The sequence below is a fragment of the Myotis myotis genome, unplaced genomic scaffold (genome assembly GCF_014108235.1).
Source record: "Myotis myotis isolate mMyoMyo1 unplaced genomic scaffold, mMyoMyo1.p scaffold_m19_p_25, whole genome shotgun sequence".
In the NCBI taxonomy this organism is placed as follows: domain Eukaryota; kingdom Metazoa; phylum Chordata; class Mammalia; order Chiroptera; family Vespertilionidae; genus Myotis; species Myotis myotis.
The window spans coordinates 1923067-1945459 of NW_023416330.1; the positions used below are offsets into that span (position 1 = coordinate 1923067).

General features: G+C 55.9%; 1 protein-coding gene across 3 annotated transcripts in view; it reads right to left on the reverse strand.

Moving 5' to 3' along the window:
* The window catches only part of DPP6 (dipeptidyl peptidase like 6), a 569872-nt gene that overhangs the window by 41527 nt on the left and 505952 nt on the right, over positions 1-22393 (reverse strand). For all 3 annotated transcript variants that reach the window (XM_036356191.1, XM_036356189.1, XM_036356190.1), the window contains exons 11-13: positions 9643-9766; positions 7946-7984; positions 428-535 (exon numbers count right to left, since the gene is read on the reverse strand). In XM_036356191.1, coding sequence (XP_036212084.1) covers positions 428-535; positions 7946-7984; positions 9643-9766 — 271 coding nt within the window. The remainder of the gene's footprint in view (positions 1-427; positions 536-7945; positions 7985-9642; positions 9767-22393) is intronic.

Genomic DNA, 22393 nt, shown 5'->3' on the forward strand with positions numbered 1-22393 from the left:
TGCCACCACTGCACCCTCCCACTCGGCGATGTCTTGTCTCAAGAGAAGAATCGATGCTTCATGTGCTGCTGATACTTTTTCTTTAACTTTTGTAAATCCAACTGGTAGTCATTATTGTGGGGGATGGAGAGGGAAGGGAAAAATATGGGCAAGTGGGTGAAAAAGGGTGAGGAGATAGAGAAGGGAGTGAAGGAAGGAGGAAGGAAGTAGGAAAGGAGAAGGAGGAAGGGAGGAAGGAAGGTGGGAAGGAGGAGGGAGAGAGGGAAGAAGGAGGAAGAGAAGGGAGGAAGGAGGGGGAGGGAGGGAGGAAGGAGGGGGGAGGGAGGGAGGAGAAAGAGAAGGAAGGAAGGTGGGCAAGGGCGCCCAGAGCGCAGCCCCCAAGGCTGCCGCCCGCCCGGCACAGCAGTTAGGGAGCACGGGGACTTGCCTGGGAGGAGGACACGGTGATGTGGTAGAACTTGCCCTGCCCCCCCTGCGGGATGGCTCTGACGAAGAAGAACTTTCGCCCGTCCCTGGAGAACAGCGGCTCTTCATTCTGTGGGTGACAACAACCCAGTGAGTCCTGGCCACGGCTCCTTTGTTTCCAAGAGGCCGAGCCAGGGCCCAGGGCCAACATGTGGAGGCCTTTGCCGCGTGGTCCCTAGTCAGAGCCGCTGCTGAAAGCATCGATGCTGTGTCGGGCCTTTCCTTGGACCCGGAGCCCGGCCTTCCGTTTTCTAAGACAGCGGAATAACGGAGAGTTCAGAGGGGACACGCCAAGTGCCACGAAAGGGGCCCATATGTCACCCACTCAGCAGGCAGGACTGGAGCCCGGCAGGCAGGCAGCCCGGGGCCGTGTGACCCCTTTAACTGAGGCCCGTGGAAGCCAGGGCGCCTGCAGAATTCCTCTGGGGCCGTCAATCGTCTCTCCACACCTGATTCTGCCTGAAAATAAACCCTATTTTCTCTTTGTTGATTTTTTAAAAATATATTTTATTGATTTTTTACAGAGAGGAAGGGAGAGAGACAGAGAGTCAGAAACATCGATGAGAGAGAAACACCGATCAGCTGCCTTCTGCACATCTCCTACTGGGGATGTGCCCGCAACCCAGGTACATGCCCTTGACCGGAATCGAACCTGGGACCTTTCAGTCCGCAGGCTGACGCTCTATCCACTGAGCCAAACCGGTTTCGGCTATTTGCTGATTTTTTTTTATCAAATCCAGTTTACATGGAATAGCTGACCAAGGAAGAAGAAACAGCAAACAAGGACACATTGTATCCATCGCAGGAACATTGTGTCTATCCCGGTACCCGTTCTAGAACGTCGAGGGAGGGGACCACCTCCCACGTGCTCCCTGTGCTACAGCATGGCTTCTAACTGGAGAAAAGTTGATGAGAAACAAGCAAGGGTTGGGGACATTCTCATTGTCCTGGGGAGGGAATTCCAGGCTAGATTCAAAGCCAGGTGCCAGGTCTCCACCCCGTCCCCCAAAGCTAAGCAGCACTGCTCAGCCCCGCCAGCCCCTGTGGGTGGCTGTCACCTTGATGGGCAAAAAGGGATTTGGGTGCAATCTCAGCTCTCAGAAGCTCCCGTCGCAGTTTCCACCCATGAACACCAACCCATTGGACATCACGCACATTTTCTGACTCCAGGAGGCCCCCTCCGGCGGGGATGAGCGTGAATGGTGAATGGGCCCCAGCTGGCGGGCAGAAACTCATCTCCCTGTGCGAGCAAACCCATGCAAATCCGACGTGCCCAGAGAAATAAACTAACATGTGATTAAAATGACATTTAATCTCCAGGAACATTTGCAATGAAATGAAACCTTTAACCTGCAAATATTTGTTTTTCCATTTGGAGTTGGAAGCGTGGCATTTACAAGTGAGAAACGAGAAAACTGGCAGGTAAATCGGCTTTCCACGTGGACTTCTGTTTGCCAAGCGCAGGACGGAAACCCCACGGCGCCTGTGTTCCTGGGTGTGGACGGAAGGGGCCACCTGCGAACCTGACTAGTTCAGGGGAGGCCTGCACGGCGGTTGTGCAAACCCAGAGACCTAAAGTCACCACAAAGGATGGTCTGAAAATTAAATATGAACTACAAACAGATTATAGTGGGTAGTCGCGTCCGAGGCCGGTATTTTCCCTGACAAAGATCAACTTAGATCTTTGCTGAGCCCGTTTGCCTTTTTGCCTCTAAGATAACATATTTGCAAGGTGTCTGGGTAACTTGTAACTTTCTTTTTACCCCGGACCCTTCAGGGCACAACAATGGCACAAGGACATTCCCTCATTGTTGTTGTTATCAAGTTCATGGCCATCTGGCTACGTTAACTATCCTGTGCCCATCTGTGTAAGAGAAGCACATGTCCATCATTTCGCTTTTGATCGATCCTATCCCAGAGGTTTCCCCGCTTTGCTTTCTCCCACCTCCCTAATCTATCACCAGTGGATTCCATGCCACCCACTTCCGTATTGTCCTTTTGATGGTAATTTATAAGAACAAGGTATGAACTCCCCATTCTCCGGAGCACTATCTCAATTCGTTGAGGTTCTGCTTCCCGGCATATGTCGACAGTTTGGCTCAAATAAACTCACAATATTCTTTACAGGTCTGAGTGGTTTTTAGGTTAACATGGGGAAGGGTTGGCATGCTCCGCAGAGAAAAATGCTTGGGATAAAAGGAATGAAGAATTAATTCTGGGCCGAAGCACCGTCTTTATCCCGAGAAGGCGTCAATCACGGGGATGGCATCTTTACGCGAAGCACGGAACGCCCCACGGTGGGCAGGGGCCAGCCTGGAATCCCCGAGGCTGGTTTCTAGGGCAGTAATGGCCTTCGCCCTGGCTCCAGCTCACGCTCACGGGTTTGGGGGAAGCACGCCTAGTGTCTCTGAGTCCAGGGAATTACCACGCGGTGCCTGGCCACCTCCGCTCAGAGCAGATCTGTGCAGAGTGCGTCCTTCTTGCTGAGATTCTTCACGAGGGATGGGCAGCCTTTCTGCCCGTTCTTCCCATGGTTCCGATACATTCATCTTGGCCAAACTTTGAAATCGCAAAACTGAAATCCTGGTTAAAGAAAGAGGGTCAGAAATGGACCTGCAGGACCTACCCTTCAAAGGCGATGGCCTGGTGCAGGGCTGCTGGTGATTTCGCATCCGGATGCTCTGAAGGTCGCGGACAGTGGTGATGGTGTGTGTGTGTGTGTGTGTGTGTGTGTGTGTAGGGGGGCGGTGCGGGGGGCAGGGGCTGCCAGTTTCTCTGGAATATTCCCAGAGGAGAGAGAGAGGGAATGGATCACACATTTGCCTCTGCTGGTTGGCGAGTGGGAAGCTCTGTGGGGGCCACTCCTCAGGGGAGATGGAGGAAAAGAGAGGAGGGGAAGGTTCCGATGGACCCCAGGGTGCCCTAGCCCACCCTGTTGCCCTGGCAACGAGTATCTAGTAGACCGTTAATCTGAGCAGACAGGGTCTCTGGGAGGTTGCCACGAGGCCCCAGATTCCAGTCCTCTCCTCAAATGAAACTGTGCCTGGGCCAACAGGGGCGGGTGGGGGGTGAGCATCTGGGACGCCTTTGCAATGACCGGCACTCTGCAGCCTCACTGGCAGCAGACGGCAGGTCCAGCGCAAATACGTTCCTCACTTGCCTTCTAGGACCGTGGGTTTCTTGAAGGATGTGGATCATTCGCGAAAGCTGCCTTCAGAAGGGATGTCGGGAAAGTGGTTGGAACTGATCTCCCACCGACCCGCTTGGAGGGAACACTCCTCGCAGGACCCGGCATCTCTGCTGCTGCCCTGTGCCGGCCGGATGAGGGTGCTCGCTGTGTGCTCAGCAGGCGCTTCAACGTTTACATCTGAAAGAGTGGGAGTCACACTTCACGCTGCTTTCCGAGTGCGGGTGTGATTTGTGTGGGAAGATCTGGCTTCTCCAGTCACGTCCAGGCTGCCTGTTGGGTGCACGGCTGTCTCCACTCAGCGAGAAGCACAGGCTGAGAGTCCTTATTACAGGCAGTCTCGGGCACCTGCAGAGCTGAGGAAGGGGTGAGCGGAGGGGGCAGCTCCACGGCCTCCAAACTGAAGGTGACCTGCCAGGAGCACACATGGGAGTGCTCCCCCCGTGGGAGTGCTGTGCTCATGTGAGTGCTCCCCCCGTGGGAGTGCTGTGCCGGTGGGAGTGAACCGCCCTGTGGGAGAGCTGTGCCCGTGGGAGTGCTTTGCCTGTGGGAGTGCTCCGCCCCGTGGGAGAGCTGTGCCCGTGGGAGTGCTCCCCCCGTGGGAGTGCTGTGCCCGTGGGAGTGCTGTGCCCGTGGGAGTGCTCCCCCCGTGGGAGTGCTGTGCCCATGGGAGTGCTCCCCCGTGGGAGAGCTGTGCCCGTGGGAGTGCTGTGCCCGTGGGAGTGCTCCGCCCCGTGGGAGAGCTGTACCCGTGGGAGTGCTCCACCCCGTGGGAGTGCTGTGCCCGTGGGAGTGCTGTGCCGGTGGGAGTGCTGTGCCCGTGGGAGTGCTCCACCCCGTGAGAGTGCTGTGCCCGTGGGGGTGCTGTGCCCATGTGAGTGCTCTGCCAGTGGGACTGCTCTGCCCGTGGGAGTGCTGTGCCCGTGGGAGTGCTCCACCCCGTGGGAGTGCTGTGCCCGTGGGAGTGCTGTGCCCGTGTGAGTGCTCTGCCGGTGGGAGTGCTCTGCCCATGGGAGTGCTGTGCCCGTGGGAGTGCTGTGCCCATGTGAGTGCTCTGCCGGTGGAGTGCTCTGCCCATGGGAGTGCTGTGCCCGTAGGAGTGCTGTGCCCGTGGGAGTGCTCTGCCCCGTGGGAGTGCTCCTCCCCGTGGGAGTGCTGTGCCTCGTGGGAGTGCTCCGCCCCGTGGGAGTGCTGTGCCCGTGTGAGTGCTCCACCCCGTGGGAGTGCTGTGCCCGTGGGAGTGCTCCGCCCATGGGAGTGCTCCACCCCGTGGGAGTGCTGTGCCCGTGGGAGTGCTCCGCCCATGGGAGTGCTCCACCCTGTGGGAGTGCTCCGCCCATGGGAGTGCTCCACCCTGTGGGAGTGCTCCGCCCGTGGGAGTGCTCCACCCTGTGGGAGTGCTGTGCCCGTGGGAGTGCTCCACCCCGTGGGAGTGCTGTGCCCGTGGGAGTGCTGTGCCTCGTGGGAGTGCTGTGCCCGTGTGAGTGCTCCACCCCCTGGGAGTGCTGTGCCCGTGGGAGTGCTGTGCCCGTGGGAGTGCTCCGCCCATGGGAGTGCTCCACCCTGTGGGAGTGCTCCGCCCGTGGGAGTGCTCCACCCTGTGGGAGTGCTCCGCCCATGGGAGTGCTCCACCCTGTGGGAGTGCTCCGCCCGTGGGAGTGCTCCGCCCCGTGGGAGTGCTATTCCCGTGGGAGTGCTGTGCCCATGGGAGTGCTGTGCCTGTGGGAGTGCTGTCCCTGTGGGAGTGCTGTGCCCGTGGGAGTGCTGTGCCTGTGGAAGTGCTGTCCCTGTGGGAGTGCTGTGCCCGTGGGAGTGCTGGGACCGGGGTAGGGGTTTGTTGAGAGGGAGCACGGACCACTGACCGGCTCTCCCACAGCCCCACCTTCTGGAGAGAAGCACAGCGCAGGGAGCCTGGGTAAGTTCGGCCTTTGCCTCCTCCTGGTCAGACACAAATGGCAGCCACGGAGGCCGGTCCCGACTCTGCCCCCCCGTCACACTGTGCTCCCCGCCCAGCCCGCCAGCAGCTGGACACCTCAGCTCTCAGGGCATGTTTATGGCCTCCCCATCCGCCACCTCTAAAGCCACTGTGCTCTCTCACCTCCCTTCTGCTGTGATGTCTGGGGAGCTGAGGCTCCAGCTGGCTCATTTTTTAAAAAGTTGAGATGAAATTCTCAGCACAAAATAACATTTTAATAAAAGGGAACCAAACAGCCGGCTGGTGTGGCTCAGTTGGCTGGACATCATTGTCCCATGTACCAGGAGGCTGCTGGTTCGGTTGCGGTCAGGGCACATGCCGGGGTTGTGGGCTTGGTCCCCAGTAGGGGGCGTGCAGGAGGCAAAAAGGCGAACCAAGCAGTGCATTTATCCACTCACAGCTTGTGCCACCGCCATCCGTTCTAGTTCCAAAGTGTTCCCATCGCCTCAATCAAAGCCTCCACACCACACGCAGCCCCTGGCTGTTCCCGGCATCTCTAGACAATCATGTAGCAATTTTCTGTTTCCGCAGGTCCATTTGTTCTGGACATTTCACCGGAAGTGGACCACGGGTGGTCTTCTGTGCCTGGTGCTCTCCCGCCAGCAAGGTGTTCACGGAGCCAGAAGGGGAAACAACCCGAAGCCCAGCAGCTGAGCCGGGCGGCACCCGCACGTGGAAGGCTCTGCACCACAGCAGGCCCGCGCTCAGCGGGACGAGCTGAGTCGCTGACACCCACAGCGCCCGCACGTGCCCGCGGATGCATAAATAGTAGCTGGACACATAACTGGGCAGATAGCGGCGTTTCCTGGCCTTTCTTTCATCTCGCAGTGTTTTATCTGATGGAGGGGAATTACCGTGGGTCTCTGTGCTCAACACGGTGGGTCCAGGTGGCAGTCGAGGGCTTATCCCAGCCCCAGCTCAGCCCTGCCCAGCCCAGCGCCCTAGCGAATAGCAGGCTCCCTCGCTCTCTCGTGCTGCATTTGTTCTAGGCTTGGACTTGGCACTCAAACTTGTTCAGAGGAAAACCCGTGGCCACTGTGGCCATTCGCTTTTGGAGAAGATGGGCAGGGAGCAGACACGGACACATTTAAAAGCAACAGTGTCCATGTCTGAGGCCACCACCCAAGACAACGGACGGGAAGCTGGGGTCGATCGCCGGCCCACAGACAAAGGAGGGTGCGCAGTCGGCGCTGCTAGAATGTTCGTGGAGCCACGTGGACAGGTGCACTGCCCAGGCCCCCTGGTCCCACACACGATAAAGGAGCAAACCTGGGCTCCCTCGCCACATTTCCCACTCGGATCCGGCGTGAGCTTCCCCAGCATTTCCAGACGGTCTCACCCCGTTAGGCAGGGCAAGAGGAAAGTAACCCCCCAGGGTGCCCCCATCCTTTCTAATGTCAGGTGTGGATGGAGAAAAATAAAGCAGAATATAGCAATGTTTAGGGTTTTCTTTTTTGTGTAAGTTTAATACACACACACACACACACACACACATATACTAGAGGTACGGTGCACAAAATTCGTGCACTTGGGGGGGGGTGTCTCTCAGCTCAGCCTGTGCCCTCTTGCAGTCCAGGAGCCCTTGGGGGATGTCTGACTGACAACATCTAAGGGGAGCAGGCCTAAGCCATCAGTCAGACATCCTTAGTGCTGCCCTGCTTCTGGGGGAGCGCTGCTCCCCCTGTGGGAGGGCACTGACCACAAGGGGGCAGCTCCTGCATTGAGCGTCTGCCCCCTGGTGGTCAGTGCGCATCATAGCGACTGGCCGTTATGCTGTTCGGTTGATTTGCATATTAGCCTTTTATTATGTAGGATATTTTTGGTCATGGAGTGAGTAACTGTAGGCCTCCCTGACCTCCTGTGATCTCCAATTCCAAGGGCCTGTCTGAGGGCACTTCTTATCTGGGTCAGGGATTGGGAAGCCGGGAGTGGGGTTGACGTCTCGTCCCTGGGAGGCTCATACTGAACCCTGGCGGCATCCACTGCAAATGAGACCCCACGAAACCACGTGGAGAAAACAGGACTATTGCCCATGTTTCCTTTCCTTCTGGGAAACTCACCATTTTTCCTTCACCCGCAGGGCATCATGTACCGGAGACCTGAGGTCTCACCACACATTGTAGGCTGTCAAGAGCAGCGACTCTCAAGCATCCTCCTCAGAGCCCGCCTTCCAGGAGTGCGAGGGCCACGGAGGGAGCAGGGCGGCAGGCGGCGCGCTCACCAGGGCCACGCACGCCTAGCGTCTGCCTGGGGCTCCCCTGGGGTCATTGTGAGATGCAAACGCCCCCAGTGTGGGAACTCACTCATGGAATAGTTACCTGTCTGTGGAGCCAGGCTTCACTTTCATCCTCGTGTTTCTGAAATGAAATAAGACCATTAGAGAAAGACCTTGGGGCCACCATGTCAGTGACCCGCAGTGAAGCAGTTTGCTTCCCGTGCGCCATGGCTGCATCAGCACAGACAGCGCTGGGGCCACTCGGGACCAGGCCACAGGTCGGGACCAGGCCACCATCGGGACCAGGCCACCATCAGGATCAGGCCACGGCTTGGGACCAGGCCACCGCTCGGGGCCAGGCCACGGCTTGGGACCAGGCCACGGCTCGGGACCAGGCCACCATCAGGACCAGGCCACGGCTCAGGACCAGGCCACCGCTCGGGGCCAGGCCACCGCTAGGGAACCGGCCACGGCTCGGGACCAGGCCACGGCTCGGGACCAGGCCACCATCGGGACCAGGCCACGGCTCAGGACCAGGCCACTGCTAGGGAACCGGCCATGGCTCAGGACCAGGCCACTGCTAGGGAACCGGCCACGGCTCGGGACCAGGCCACGGCTCGGGGCCAGGCCACGGCTCGGGACCAGGCCACCATCAGGACCAGGTCACCACTAGGAAACCGGCCACGGCTCGGGACCAGGCCATGGCTTGGGACCAGGCCACAGCTCGGGGCCAGGCCACAGCTCGGGACCAGGCCACAGCTCGGGACCAGGCCATAGCTTGGGACCAGGCCATGAATCGGGACCAGGCTACTGCTCAGGATGAGGCGGTCTTATAGTGTGGCTCAGAGCCAAAACCAAGTGTCCCCAAACAAGAAATGTCACTTTCCCAGCTCCAAGGACAACTCCATGCAGGTGGAATCCTTTGGAAGATGGGGCACTTTTACCACTTGATGCTCACCCCTGACCAGGCAGGTCCCTATTAGATGCTCACCCGTAACCAGGCAGGTCCCCATTAGATGGTCACCCCTCACCTGGCAGGTCCCCATTAGATGGTCACCCCTGACCTGTCATGTGCCCATGTAAAAGCAAATGCAAGTGCTGTTTGTTTTAGGAATTTGTGTGTGCACCCATACGTGCATATGTGGACTTACCAACTCTGAGTAACAATCCTTGTTCGGATACATTAAGGGGGTTTAGAAAGGAAATGAGAAGTAGGCCTACCGAAATGCGTGGAGTAAGCCTAATAGAAGATCCAACACAACCCAACTGCGAGCTGGCCCGGGGGTTGGTCCGCCTCCAGGCGCCCAGGGCTGTTGTTGGCCATGGCGTTTCGGTGGCGGACACTTGCAGGGGCACAGGTAAGAATTAGGAGCAATTCCCAGCTTCCTAGCTGGTGTCCATCCTTCCTCCTTCACCTCGAGCGAGCCCTCAGAATAACCTGGATCTGCTCTAAGTGATGTGCGAACCCCCTCGGTCTCAGTACAGACCGCCGTGCCTCACTGAGGCAGTGCAGCGAGAGCTGCTACGTGGCGGCTCCCGAGTCCCAACAGAGTAGCTTTGCGAGCCTTTTCCTCTGCAGTTGGGAAATGAAAATTCAAGGCCAAAAAAAAGGGAGGCACTGAAAGAGCAAGCCCCGGGCGTTCGGCAGTACTGCAGCCACCCACCAGGTGGCACCAATGCCGAGACTTGGATGCAGGCTGCCACCTTGACCAGCAAGCAGCTGAGTGGTTTGCCTGCAGCTACCAAGCCCAAAGGGCTCAAGGGTGGCCTTGCCGAGGCCTGGGTGCTCCCTGCTCGTACCTTGGTGCAGACGCCCGTAGTGGCGTCACACAGGGTGAGGATGGACACGTTCTGCGCCCGGCTCAGCCAGTTCACGGCGACCTTGGTGTTGGTGGCCCACTTCACCATGGTGATGTAGTATTCCCTGGAAACACACAGGCACACAGGTGAGCGGCTTGGCTGGAGCCACGGGACCAGAGACGGCTCGTCTGGGCCCTGGACGTTGGGGCCACAGCAGAAACACGTGCGGGTGGTGGGGGGGGGGGGCGGTTCCCAACTCCGGTGGGAAGGCCCCGCCGCACTGAGGACGGCTCTGTGGGCCACTTCCCTTTCCCGTAGTGACGAGATACCCGACACGTCCTCAGGCTAATCTGGGGAACTGGCTCTGGTGCCCGTGAACTTGGCTTGACAGCCTAGAGGTCACATGCCCGAAAACACCACGGAGCTCTGTGCTGAGGTTGGCAGGAGGGACTGGGGCTGCTGGTGATTAATCCAGTTGCTCAGGGCCCTCCAACACTGGGATTTTGTTTTAGGGGGAAAAGTACATTTAAGAGGAAGAAGAAAATAAATGTACAGGAGAATATTCGCAGGTGAATTCGAAGAACATTCTGGAGGCCAGCGAACACTCCTCCCATTGCTTGCCCTGTCCACCCCTAGTGAGGGCAGCCGCTCAGGACGGACTCTGTGGTTTTATTGACCCTTTGCCACTAGAGACTGCAGGACGTCGCTCGACAGCTCCCAGCTGGAAAGACGCCTCCGTGTACTTTGTAACCACGTCCACGGAAAGGCTGGCGTAGCCCGGGGCTTGCCCTAAGCTCCGCTCACCAGGAGATTCATTGCTGTGCCGACCTCAATCTCCCCATTTGTTGTCAGGGTTTTAGACACTTTACCTGAGCCAGGAGCCCGTGGGAAACTGGTCGGTGGAGGGCAGGCCGGGCAACTGCTTGGGGCCGTGTCCTCGACCTTACAGAGAATATGGCGGTGGGTCAGGCAAGGGGAGCCAGCATTTACGGGTTTCAACCCTCCAGGTTTCCGGCCTCTTTGCAGCACCGTTTTCTGCGTGTGTCTGCTCAGCGCGCCCCGGCCCGTGGGGTCTGGCTGTGCTTCCCTGACCTGCTCTCTCCCAGGCCTGTGGCTCCTGCTCCAAAAGGCTGCACCTCTGTGCCCGCTGCAGGCTCGGAGCCGCGTGTGCAATGGTGGGTTTGGGCAGCTCCTCAATATTTGCGCCATAAACACATGGATGCGCTCAGGCCCTTCAAATCAACTCAAGGCCCAGCCCCTGCTCCAAAGGGAAGACTTTTATTTGAATTACGTCACACATGGTCTGAGTCCCTGCTGGGCAGATGATGAAGAGGCAGGAAATGGGAGAGCCGTGGGGACGGACACGCGCTCACTCTGCTCGTCAGGCCACGGCGGAGATGCCGATGTTCACGTGGAGGGTGTGGCGCGTGGGTCAGCGACCCCTGCTCCGGCTCTATCAGAAAATAGTCCACCTGGGTGAAGCCAAGGGAGCAAAAGGCACAGCAGCCCCCAACAAGTGCTGCAAGACTCGGGCTGTAAGGGAGGCGGCGGCGATGGCTGCCACCGCGGGCCCGTGGGCTGGGCCGGCTGGGGGCGGGGGCATGTTCTCTTGCCCACTCACTGCCCTGCCCTCCTGGGAGCACCAGCCAGCACCAGCCTCGGCTTTCCTGCCTCGGCGGCATCACAGACACCAATCAACTTAGAATTCAAACAAAACCATCCTACAGGCGGCGGGAGGGAACCTGCCTCAGCCCAGCGGAGCAGGAGCCACGCTGAGGCTCTGCTCAGAGTCCCTCAGAGAAGTGGCCACGCAGCACCCACGGGCGGGGAGAGGAGCGAGGCCTCGCCACCCCATCTGCGGCCGGACGTCGGGGGTGGGCTCTGTCCTCGGGGAGAACATGAGGTCGTGCGCACGTGCGGGTGGAGGAAACCACGCAGAAAACATGAGAGGAGCGCGGGAGGCTAACCTCCAGGGCGAGCTGAGGGGACGACAAAGACGCGAAGGGAAATGCCAGAGAGATGGACTCGGAGAGGCCGAGGGGGATTCGGCAGCCCTGCCCGGCTCAGGGGCAGGGCCCCCGGGAACGCTCTTCCAGAGCGGCCAGAGTGGGCGACAGGGAGGGGACGTCCAAAGGCAAGAAAGAGACGCTGCGTAGGATGCACCCCTGAGCATGCGGCCCCCCACGTCCCAGGCCAATGAGTCACTCAGCAGGCGTGCTCTCCCAGGCCCCGTGCTCCACGGGCACCGGTAACACATCTGACAAAGGACAGAGGTCTGGCTGCTCTGCTGTTCCCCGGCTTGGGGCCTGATGGCCTGTGACACCGCGGCCTGCTTTAACAACCAACGCAGAGTGCGTCTTCTTGACTAGACAGGTCAAGGCTCAGAGTCACAGCACAGCATGTGAGAAGATACTTTCTAAAGTCCATTCAGCCCCATCTGGTCCCAAACTGCTACCAATTTGATCACAAAACTTGAATGCAAATGCAAAAAGTCCTTATTAGGTTATAAAATAATATAAAATAAATATTGGGTGAATATTTCATAGAATTAGAAAAATTGAGTAATTTTTTTTCAAGGAAGATTAAAAACAAAAACACAATCAATGAAACAGAAAGACAGTGTTTAAGAGAAAGGACTGCAAACACACTATGTTCCTAGAATAAAAACACTAAACGTGGTCAAGCTTTCAAAATCATGGCCATCTGGGGAAGAACTGACTGGGCACAGTAAGCGCTGAATGGCAGCAACCGTACCCGCCCTCCTCACGTTCGTATTTTCAGCACTTTGCACAGCTTGTCCCTCAGGGAGCACTCACATTTGTGAAAGAAAGCCACTCAATTCTAATAGGAAGAGCAAGGAGCTTCTTTTCCAAGAGGGGGTCAGCTAACAACATAATTCTAAACTTTATATATAAGAAGAAATGAACAAAAATGGCCAAGATAGTCTTTAAAATAGTCTAACCCTCATGAGAGGGGTGTAGACGAGAAGCTGTTAATACTATAGTTTGGCCCTAGACTTTTTACTAATGTAAGAATCAGTAGGTCTACAAGCCGGTGAACAGCCTTAATCACAATGGTTTCCATAGGCACAGAACAGTTTATATATATAATTTATTATTTTATAAAAATGTCAGACCAAACCAGTGGGGAAAGGAAGATTCATACTACCAATGGTGCTGGGAATATGGCTTAATGATAAAAAACATACACACACACACTCACACTCACACACACACACACACACACACACACACACACAAAACCCCAAAAACAACAAAACAAAAAAACAAAACAGACAAGCAAATAAAGAACATGTATGCATTTCTAGAAAAAAAAATCTCAAAAGAAAATTTATCCAAATGCTTAATAGCTCATGGGGTGGAAGTGTTGATTATTTCTATAAAGTGGAGATTACTTCTTAAATAAGAAGGTCATTAAGGAGAAACTGGAGGTTTCCCACATAAGTTGGTGGATTTATCATGTTTATTAATGGCTCCTCTCTGTGGAAACCTAACTGTGATGATAATCCTATATAATAAAGATGTAATATGCAAACGGTTGTTACACCGTGAAGCGTAACGACCGACCAAGTCACGACCAGATCAGCAGGAGGGTGGGGCATCGAGCTACACGGGGGAGGCAGAGAGCTACAAGAGGGGCAGGGCAGCAAGCTATGAAGGGGGGGCAAGCTACAGGAGACAGGGCAGCGGGCAGAGAGCTACAGGAGGGCAGCAGCGAGCTACTGGTGCAGGGATTTGTGCGCAGGGCTACTAGTAAAGGAATAACACAGGTCTGTTCCCTTACTACTCCTCTGCAGACAGAAGAGTAGTAAGAGGCAAGGCTGGTTGAAAAAGCAGCACCCTAAAATCCCTGCACAGTGGGACCCCGAGAAAATTCTGAGGACTTGAGGTCTAGGTATAATATCATGCAGCAGAGAAATGTGGCTGAACAGGGATTTCATCTGAGAGTCTCTGAATGAGAAAGATGATAAATGAAACCCATTTGGATGTTATTTCAAAATCGAAAGAGCTTTTGGAACAAGAAATAGGTGACCCCCAGAAGAGCAGGTATCAGCGGAACACCAGGCTGGCCATCAGCAACACTGAGCTCCAGAAGCAATGGAGCTCTACCTCCAAATTTGAGGGACAATGGTTTTCAAACTACAGGTCTGCATACTGCTAAAATTTTCAACAAATGGGAGGAAAAGACAGTTTTTTGATATTCAAGAATTCGAAAAGTTTGTTCCAATCGTCTTTTCTTAGGAAAACACCTCGAGGATGTCCTCCGGACAGAAGTGGGGGTGAGTCAGGAAGAAGAGGTCACATTGGCTCCCGGGAGGGAGTGCAGCAAGGGAAGGCCAGGATGGCCGTGGTCAGGTGTGACAGTGAGTGGCCGGTCCAGACTAGGGGAGGGTAGTGGAGGACCCTCGGAGAGATGGGTCTGGGTGAAAGGGCACTGCAACTGAGCACCTGATAGAGTTTGGAAAATAAAAATGAAAGTCTGATAAAACCAAATAGTCCAAGTGAAAAATAAAGGCAATATAAAACTGGGAAAAACGAAAAGCAGAACATAAAAGAGACACAGTCACAGAATACTACTCAGCTCTGCCATGCAAGATAATTACTTATAATGAAGTTAATGGTGTTTATTTATGTTAATGTTTTAGAATCAGCCTACAGATAAGTAATGAAGATTTAGTTACGGTTACAAGAAAGAATGCAAATGTCATAAATCTCAACGATACAAAATTTTTAAAAAAAGGAAACAGAAGTTTCAGGGACAGGGAAGGGACCTGTCGAAAAGGGCAGGACTAACATCTTATAAACTGGGAGGTATGATTTCTTGTTTATCATAATGCAATGTGAAGGGAACTTTTGGCAATATTATCTATAATAGTAAAAGCGTAATATGCTAATTAAACCGGACATCATTCCGGACGTGATTCCGGACGTCCTTTCAGACAAAGCCGGAGCCAGAGTGAAGCCCAGGTCCCGGGTGCCAGAGGGACGCTGGTACCGGCAGCTGGGGGAAGGAAGGCCTATTCTTGCACGAATTTAGTGCATCAGGCCTCTTAGGTTAAGTTTATAAAGGTAATCTGCAGAGAAAATAAAATGCACATATAAGGAGAAGGTAGAGGGGTGTAGAGGAAAGTGTGCCAACTTCTTGTCTATCATTTAAAAAGAAAATAAAGGGCTTGGCTGGGTGGCTCAGGCTTGGTTAGAGCATCATCCTTTTACACTGAGGTTGTGGGTTCGGTCCCTGGTCAGGGCACATACAAGAATCAACCAATGATGCATTAATAAGTGGAACAACAAATTGATGTGCTTTCTCTCTCTCAGATCAATAAAAAGGACAATAAAAACGAATAAATTAATTAGTAGAAAGCAGCAAAAGGAGCATATTCTTGGCGACATGATGTTACTCCCCAGGGACATGGTATAAAAGAGTTAAGGTGGTCTCCATTCTGGGGTTGGGATGCTGAGAGGCAGAAGGGACTGTTGTTTCTTATTTTAAGCATCAATATGCATTACTTTAGAAAAAGGAAATATAATGCTAAACACAAATGAAAATTAACCAAAAAGGAAATGTGTGGAGTTCTGGAGAAACATTTTAGTGACTCCAGAAAAGGCACAGGGGCCTTGGGACAGACGTCTGCTCTCTGGGTGCACAGGACCTGGGGTGACCGGGCGCACAGGACCTGGGGTGCCACGGGCGCACAGGACCTGGGGTGCCACGGGCGCACAGGACCTGGGGTGCCACGGGTGCATAGGACCTGGGGTGCCCCGGCGCACAGGCCCGTGGGTGCCCTGGGCCCTTCTGGGCAGACTGAGTTCACAAGAGCAGGCATTTTTTTCGAGTTCCTCAGGAAGTGAACCGTTAAAAGCAGAGAAAACAGGAGTGGGCAGGTGAGCAAAAGAACATGCAATAGTGTCCACCATTAACCTGGTAGGTGAATAACATAACCTGGTAGGTGAATAACCTTACCCCATGAAGGGGTAAGGTCAGATCAGATGGCAGCAAGCTGAGGATGAGGGTTGCTTTAGGGAGAAGGAGGTAAAGGTTGGAAATCCCAACAGCTGGTCTGCTGTGGACTTGAACTAAGATGGTGCCCTTTGGTGCAGGGAGGGGCATGGAGGGCGTGACACAGCATGGTCACCCACACGGCCCGGGAAGGGCTGCCTGATGCTCTCGGCCTGATCAAGGTCTGAGATGAATTTCCACCAAACCGAAGACACAGCTTTTAGCTAGAACGCCCTGCACAGACGGGGTCGCCCCTACACTAAACGGGATGCACCTACAAGGACAGGACACACCTACCTGGACGGGACGCACCTACATGGACGGGACACACCTACACGGACGGGACGCACCTACACGGACGGGACGCACCTACATGGACGGGACACACCTACATGGACGGGACGCACCTACACGGACGGGACGCACCTACATGGACGGGACGCACCTACATGGATGGGACGCACCTACATGGGCTGGATGCACCTACACAGACGGGACGCACCTACATGGATGGGACACACATTTATTTTCTGTCCTTTTGAAACAAGAGAAGGAGGAAGCAGCATGTTGCCTTAGCCTTGCGAAGGCTTCCTTTTGTAGGCACTTATGACAGTTGAAGGGCCCCGCCTGCTCAGGGCTCCTGGTGCTTGGTCCGCAGCCTCTGTGTCTCCTGCACTTTGTAGAGTGGGCCTTTGCAAGCCTCTCCCAGGCGGGTGTCCCTCCAGCGGGGTTGGCAAACCTGGAGACCTGCTGCCTGAGTCCCAGCTCTGTGTCCTCACGAGGCCTTGTCCCAGGAGAATGGCACTTTCAGAGGTGTCAGCAGAAGCGACAGAGGCTGGGCGGGCTGTGTCCATGGGCAGGGACTTCCAGGCTGGAGGGAAGTTCACAGGCAATGAGGCCTGGGGACCCCACGCGCCCGCCTCCAGCTGGGGAGTCAGTCCAGACAGACGCCTGCTATTCTGTGTGGAGTTCCCAGGCTTCTCTGACCGACTCAAGAACCATGAAAAGGGGGCAGATGCTGCGGTCACAGCCACGGCCATGGCCATCTTCTCTGCCTTCCCCCTTCCCACACCTGCGACCCCTGCCCTCGGGTCTCTCCTCATCCATTCCTCGAGGCAAAGGGCAAAGGGCACGCCTCTTACACATCAGGCCCAGCGCCGCGGCTGGGACCGCAGGGAAAGCTATGACAACTGAGGACGAGGGAGGCGACGGAAACAGTGCTGCCTGGACGGAGAGCGAGGGATGTGGGAATGGGAGAGAGCAATGCAGGTGCATGGCCAAGTGGGAAGGAGGTCACCCGCAGCCAGGTGCGGATGCTGCCGAGGCAGCGGGGAAGCAGGCGCCTACGGGGCGCGGTGTGGTGACGGGCCCCGCGGCCCGACTGCCCCAGGAGCCTGCTGGTGTCAGTGCGGTGATGAACACGAAGGCCGCTGTGATCTATCAGGTCCTCCCTTTCCCAGCCACCCGGAGGGATGCAGGGAAAAGGGGGCCTTTCCGAGGGCTCACTGTGCCTTAGCCTGGGGCTGTGGCAGGTCGCTCTCAGCATCACTCAGAGAGGTAGGGCCCGCCCACAAAGAGCAGCAAACAGCAGTGATGTTGGTGGGTGTCTGCGGACAGTCAGCTGAAGATGATGCCACCACAGGAGAGAGGCAGCATTAGAAACAGCGTTTAATAAACCCCAACCCAACCATAAACTAAACCGAAACCGAAACCCTAACCCTAATCCTAACCCCTAACTCTAACCCTACCCCCTAACCCTAACCTAACCTAATCCTAACCCTAAACCCTAACCCTAACCCTAACCCCACAGGATGGTCCCAGACCCACGGCACTTGGCAATACAAACTCTCAGGCCTCACTCCAGGCCTGCTGAGTCTGAAACTCTCGGAATGTGGCTGGGACCCCAGGTGACTCACGCAGTGACGCTCAGGTGGGAGATGCACTGGTCTGCGTGAGCCACGTGACATGCAGGTGAGCAGAGTCTAAGAAAACAAGTCCATGTGCCATTACCCATAGTCCTCATGTCTGTCTCTGCCTCTGCCCTTACAGACTATCCTCTGAGTGAACGGAGGCACCGCAAGCAGGGGAGGTGCTTTCAATAAAGAGGGGTTGGGCACAGTTCACGCCCATGGGAAAATAGAGTAATTAAGAAGGTGAATTCCCCTAACCAGGTTGGCTCAGTGGATAGAGCGTCGGCCTGCGGACTGAGAGGTCCCAGGTTCGATTCTGGTCAAGGGCATGTACCTTGGTTGCAGGCATATCCCCAGTAGGGGGTGTGCAGGAAGCAGCTGATCGATGTTTCTCTCTCATCGATGTTTCTAACTCTCTACCCCTCTTCCTTCCTCTCTGTAAAAAATCAATAAAGTATATATTAAAAAAAAAAAAAAGAAGGTGAATGAACTAACCCTAACCTAGTCCTGAGACAGGGTCCAGATGCGGTGAGCTCCCGAAGCTCTTTGATCGTCACAGACAATAAGTCGTCGCATTTTGAGAATCATAGAACTTGCATTTTATAAAGAACACAATACCAAAATGTAAGCAGGAAGCAAAGATTCCTGGAGGGAATGATACTAATTTTCTCTTTATTCTAAAACACGCTATCTGCCCACAAATATGTTCATTCCAGGAGCATTTAGTCAGGCTCAGTGCCATAGGCACGGCGCTGTATGCTGGCAGCCATGGGGCCAAACCCTTGCTGTATGGGGGGCTCACGGTTGGTGGGGAGACAGACTCGCAGCCCCTAACTTCCGCCCAGGTAAGCACAGCTCTACCAGGAGGAAGCATGTGGAGGGGTGCTTACTGAAAGCCCCGTTGGCTGAGGGACACATTCCCTCGGACGTCCAGAGAGGAGCCCTCACACCCAGCCCAGCGGCTCTTCCTGGTTAGCAGTGTGTGCGTTTTCATCGGCCATTTGTTTGCCATGAAATACTGATGGCGCACCATCCCTCATGCAGGGGTGAATGTGCCTGTCACATCTCGCTATTCCAAATTCTGGCAGAGCTCCCGACAGTCGTGTGCCAAGAAAGGGTGAGGAACAACAGGCTTGTTTGTCTACTGAAATGGAGAGCCTGCGATTAATGCTGGCATTTTAAAAGCATTGTTTATTCTACGGATCAAGCTAGAGCAAAGAAATACCATGCGTAACAAATTAAAAAATGTTCTTTAACAAAAAGACACCGTTGAGCAGAATGAAAGGACACCGGGTCCCCAAGGTCCCCTGTGATGCAGCGTGTGCCTCCGCGTACGCCGGCAGGCAGGCTGCATGTTGCAAAATGCAAAAATACTACGTGATGTAGATTTCCACAATCTCACTTTCAAGGTAGGCACAGATCACGTTACCCTTTCCTTCTGTCTCAGGTACTGGCCCTAATGCAGGCCAACTGTCAGGAGGCGGTAGAAGGAAGTGAGAGATGTGGCATCTTAGGAACCGTGGAGTCCTTACTCAATAGTTTATATGCTTTGAGCTTGAAGGGCTCTATTGAATAGAAGAGGTGGAGGCCAGTCTCATGCCCCTTTTCTAGCCTTCATTTTCACACACTCAGAGCTATCCACCATCCATCCACCCACCATCCATCCATCATCTATCATTCATCATACCTCCACCCATCCACCCATCCACTCACCCATCCACCATCCATCATTCATCATACCTCCACCCATCTACCCATCATCCACCCATCTACTATTCATCCATCCATCCACCATCCATCCACCATCCATCCACCATCCATCCACCATCCATCCATCCATCCATCTATCCATCCATCCACTCACTCATCCACTCATCCATCCATCATCCATCCATCCATCCTCCACCCTCCATCCACCCACCCATATATCTGACCTGTCCACTCAATAGGTATTAAACACCCTTGTGCACTGAGATTCCTGTGTCATTCGAGGATGAGCTGGATGTCTTCCTTGTGACGCTGCAGGCCCCCTCCCCCTTTCCCACCATGCTCTCTCTGTGCCCATGAGAGGGAAAGGCTCACCATACAGGTGGCATCAAGGGGCTCTGGCTGCCCCCTAGGAGCACCTGTAGGAGATCCAAGGGTGAGAGAGAGGAAAGTGGGCATTTGCTTCCATGACTCCATAGAGTCCATCAAACCAAGTCCCTCGTCCCTGTTGGTGGCTGCTGCACTAGGCTCTCTGTCCCCAGGATCCTGTACTGCTCCCCCGTCCTCTCAGGCCTGGGATGGTCACAGGGACCCAGCTGCCTCTGACTTCTGGACACTACCCATTCCTGGTGGGACTCCTCCCTGCCCTCTCCTTCACCAGCTCTGCCTGGTTCAGCACTGTTGGAATGAACCCCTTTCTTTCCTGAGGGGACACAGATACGGAGAGAACCACACTAGCCCCCCTGGGCCTCCCCTCCCCTTTCCCTAGAGACCTTCACCTGAGGTCCAGGCCACAACTGCGGCTCAAACGTGCCAGGGAGCATACTGAGCCCTGCTGGACTCATAGCCAGATGCGTCCTGAGATGCCCACTTTCCCCCATTACAGACGAAGGACCTGAAGAGCGACTTCAGGCTCAGGCAGCTCCAATGACCACCCCGCTCCCCAGCCAGGGCCTTGCTGGGCCTGCCTGGCACTGCCTCCGTGACCACGTCCCCACTCGCTGTGCCTCAGATGCGGCCAAGTCTTGTGCAGACAGAGAAATGTCCTGACCGTCTGGCCACACTGAGCTCAGAGGCCTGTGCCATCTGCTCAAGGTCAAGAGCAGCTCAGGTGTTTCTAGAACTGGTACCTCTGTGAGGGTGGGATGGGGAGCAGCGTTCCCATGGCAACCTCACCTTGGCAACCTGCATCTCTGGGCTTGGTTCTAGCACCTGCTCCTCAGCTCCCGCCACCCTCGTCCTCACCCTGTCCTGGCCATGGGACAGCTGCCTCCTTCTAAACCTCTGCTGTCCCCATTGCACAGTGAACTCGGTGAGGCCACGTCAGCACAGCTGAGCACGTGTCACAGCTGCCTGCTGCTCTTTCCTGACCGAACTGGAGCCTGGTCCTCTCCTGAGCTCTGCTTGTTCCCAGCGTGGAAGGTGCCCCGTACAGCTCCTCCTGGCAGCAGCTGACCTCACAGGGCACTTTCCTCGCGACGCCCTGGTGCTTGCCCTGCCTGGCAGCTTCCCCTCTCCCCGCGCTCCCTCTCCCCCCGGAAAGAAAGGTGAGCTTCTGCTGGGTTGGAGAGGGGCACTGTGTCAGGCAGCCCTGCTTTTCTCCCGGTTACAACAGTCTTTCTAGTAAAGTCTCTCGATCGAAGTCCAGATTTTTTTGGACATAATCACACTTCAGGAAGCGGGTCCATCCAGGGGTGAGCCGTTAGCCCCGGGGAGTGACCTTAGGCGGCATCTGGGCCTCTAACCCTCAAATAACAGTGGGGTGGCCCCTTCCGTGTGCAGAGTCTCACCAGGATTCTCCCCAGACACAAAGGCCCGCTGACGAGGATGAGACTGTGGGGGCGCACCCGGCCGATTTCAGGCAGAGACGAGAGAACCCCGAGGAGGGAATGGCCACCGGGGCCGTGGAACTCAGCGCAGGAGACAGTGACGTGTCGTCAGGTGTCGGGGAGGGGACGAGAGTCACCCCAAGCCCAGGAGCAGGGCTGCGGGAACTCAGTCCCTGGGAAATGCGCCTGGAGGGGGTGGAGGAAGGAGTGACCCCCCTCACCAGTCCCTCTGTGGGGCCCTGTCCGCACCCCTCGGCTCCCTGGCTGTGGCACCGGCATGAGAGGCGCTCAGAACACTGACGGTGACCAGGGGCTCGCTGGGTGTGTGGGGAAGGGTCTGCTCACAGCGTCCTGGGCGCCAGGGGAGTCTGAGCGGACAGAGCGGCCACAGAGGCGCCAGGGACGCCAGGCCAGGACCCCAGCCCGGGCCCCGGCTGGCCGGGAATGAATCCGCGGTGGCTGTACAGGTCGCCGGCCCTCCGTGGGCCTCCGTCTCCCTGTGGGTTGTGGAGGAGGTGCGAGGGGCATAACGGACATGCCGAGCCCTTCCGGAAACAGTCCCAGGAAGGAAGCCCTTCCGGGGACCAGAGCCAGGGCAGACCTGCTGGGTGGCAGCTCTGACCCCTGCCGCTCACCCTCAGTGCACGCCAGCACCTTCAACACGAGGGGGTACATTTTGTCAAACCCCGTGGTCCTGCGCTGCCATCAAAGCCACGCCTGGACTTGCCGGCCGTGGCCCCCACAGCCTGTACCTGCCACGTTGCCCCTGAGTTTGCTGTCACCCAGCCTCGGGGGCCTCGCGACGTGGCCTTGGCAAGCCTTGGGCAGCGTGTCGCCGACGTCCTCGAGTGTCAGCGCTGCTCTTCGGCTGGCAGAGCTTGTGGCCAGCAGCGGTTCTTACTGAAGGGGGTGGGCAAGGCAGAAGCCATGTTCTTTCCCACTGTCTCCTGCCAGACGGCTCACCATCTATTCAGTGTTTAGGAACAACCTGGCCGCCTTTCCAAACGGCACAGCCATGTGGAATACGCTTTCTTCCCCGTAACCTGCTTGTCCGGATACCCACGGCTCAGGGTTCCAGGCCCTAAAGCACCGGGCGCTTCCCCTGAGAGCACCGGAACCGGGACCAACAGTAACGCTGTGAAGCCCCTACCAACATCACTCCTCTGGCCCGGAGCATCTCCGCTTCTGCAATCACCGCGAGTGGCTTCTTGCCCTCGTGGATAACAGCCCACACCTGACCGGACACTGAACACAGCAGCTGGAGGACTGCTGCCTAAGACGAAC